The 1,703-nt window shown below is 45.2% G+C and overlaps 1 protein-coding gene across 1 annotated transcript; it reads right to left on the reverse strand.

The window, feature by feature from the left end:
- On the reverse strand, window positions 1–959 carry EAH_00063330 (hypothetical protein; the record flags this gene model as incomplete). The annotated part of the gene is made up of 2 exons (XM_013393134.1): window positions 1–5; window positions 456–959. Coding segments are annotated over 2 exons (509 nt in total), but the record flags the coding sequence as incomplete, so codon positions are not given.
- Window positions 960–1,703: the final 744 nt, after the last annotated feature.

Raw genomic sequence — 1,703 nt, forward strand, 5'->3', positions numbered from 1 at the left:
CAATCCTGCACACACACCCAAACCCTAAACCCTAAACCCTAAACCCTAAACCCTAAACCCTAAGCCCTAAACAATAAACCCTAAACCCTAAACAATAAACAATACACAATAAACAATGCACAATAAACAATAAGCCCTAAACAGTAAAGAATAACGAATACAAAATAAACAATAAACAATAAATAATACACAATAAACAATAGGCTATAAACAATGAACCCTAAACCCTAAACCCTTAACCCTAAACCCTAAACCCTAAACCCTAAACCCTAAACCCTAAACCCTAAACAATGCACAATAAACCCTAAACAATACAAAATAAAAAATAAAGCCTAAACAATAAACAATAAAGAATAGATCATAAACAATAAACAACAAACAATAAGTTATAAACCCTAAACCCTAAACCCTAAACCCTAGAAAGATAGAGAAAGAAAATAAAAAAGCCCCCTTACTTTCCACGTGCCTTCATATACAGCCCCTCCTTCTAAAACAACTTTCTCTCTCTTTATCCTTCCGCCTCCAACTGCTTCGCCGTTTATATTCATCAAAGTTGGGGGCGCTTTGCCTATTCGAAGCACTTCTTCATCTCTTCCTCCGGGAGGAGGTACACAGTCAGTACCCACTACATCCACACCACCCATCATACCAATACCCTCACCAAGGGGGCCCCCAGGGGGCCCCCCAGAGGGACTCCCAGGGGGGCCCCCAGAGGGACTCCCAGGGGGGCCCCCAGAGGGGCCCCCAGAGGGGCCCCCAGGGGGGCCCCTTGAGGGGGGTCGATCATTAGGTGTAGGAGAATGGGGGGCCTTTGGTGATGGAGAAAGAAGGCGAGGGGATTCTGCTGCTGCTGCTGCTGCTGCTGCTGCTGCTGAAGGGGAGGCGGATCCGTTTTTTGCTGCTGCTGATGAGGGAGGTGGTGCAGCAGCAGTAGCAGCAGAAGATTGTGTACAACCCATTATATGCTAATAGACAATAAAGAGACAAACAAATTTATATATGGATTATTAATTAACGGAGATTAGAGCCGATGAGGTTGAAAACTGTTGCTGTGGCTGATGGTACTGCTGCTGTTGCTGCTGCTGCTGGTGCTGCGGTTGCTGCTGCTACCGCTGCTGCTGCTGCTGCTGCTGCTGCTCCACCGCCAGAAGTAAAAACCTCTGGAGTTCCTTAAACAGAGAAGAAAAAAAGGAGGCAAGAAGAAGGGCTGCTGCTGCTGAGGCTGCTGCTGCACGTGCACACACTGGTATACGCAATAAGCAGAAGGAGATCAAACAAATTCTTAGTAGTTATAAATAAAAAATAAAACTCCAAATGCATTCAAATGCAACTAATCTTGACAAACAAAACCCAAAAATACTCTCCTATGTTGCTCCTCCTGTTGCTGCTGCTGCTGCCGCTGCTGCTGCTGCTGCTGCTGCTGGTGCCCGGGTGCACGTACACCTGAGCAAAGGCAGCAGCAGCACAAGCCGCCAGCAGGACAATGAACCACCAATTAAATTTGTTAATAAACTCTTAACAATGAAATAAAATAAAATAAAATAAGAGCTACAAACTCTAATGAAGCAGCAGCAGCAGCAGCAGCCATTGGTCCGAGCAGCAGCAGCAACCGCTCCAGCAGCAACTGCTGCAGCACGGGTGGTGAAACTCTACATTAATGTATGATATTAGATAAGAATAAAGGTAATTCTTTGTATTTATAA

The sequence above is a fragment of the Eimeria acervulina genome, genomic scaffold (genome assembly GCF_000499425.1).
Source record: "Eimeria acervulina Houghton genomic scaffold, Eah_scaff1812, whole genome shotgun sequence".
Classification (NCBI taxonomy): domain Eukaryota; phylum Apicomplexa; class Conoidasida; order Eucoccidiorida; family Eimeriidae; genus Eimeria; species Eimeria acervulina.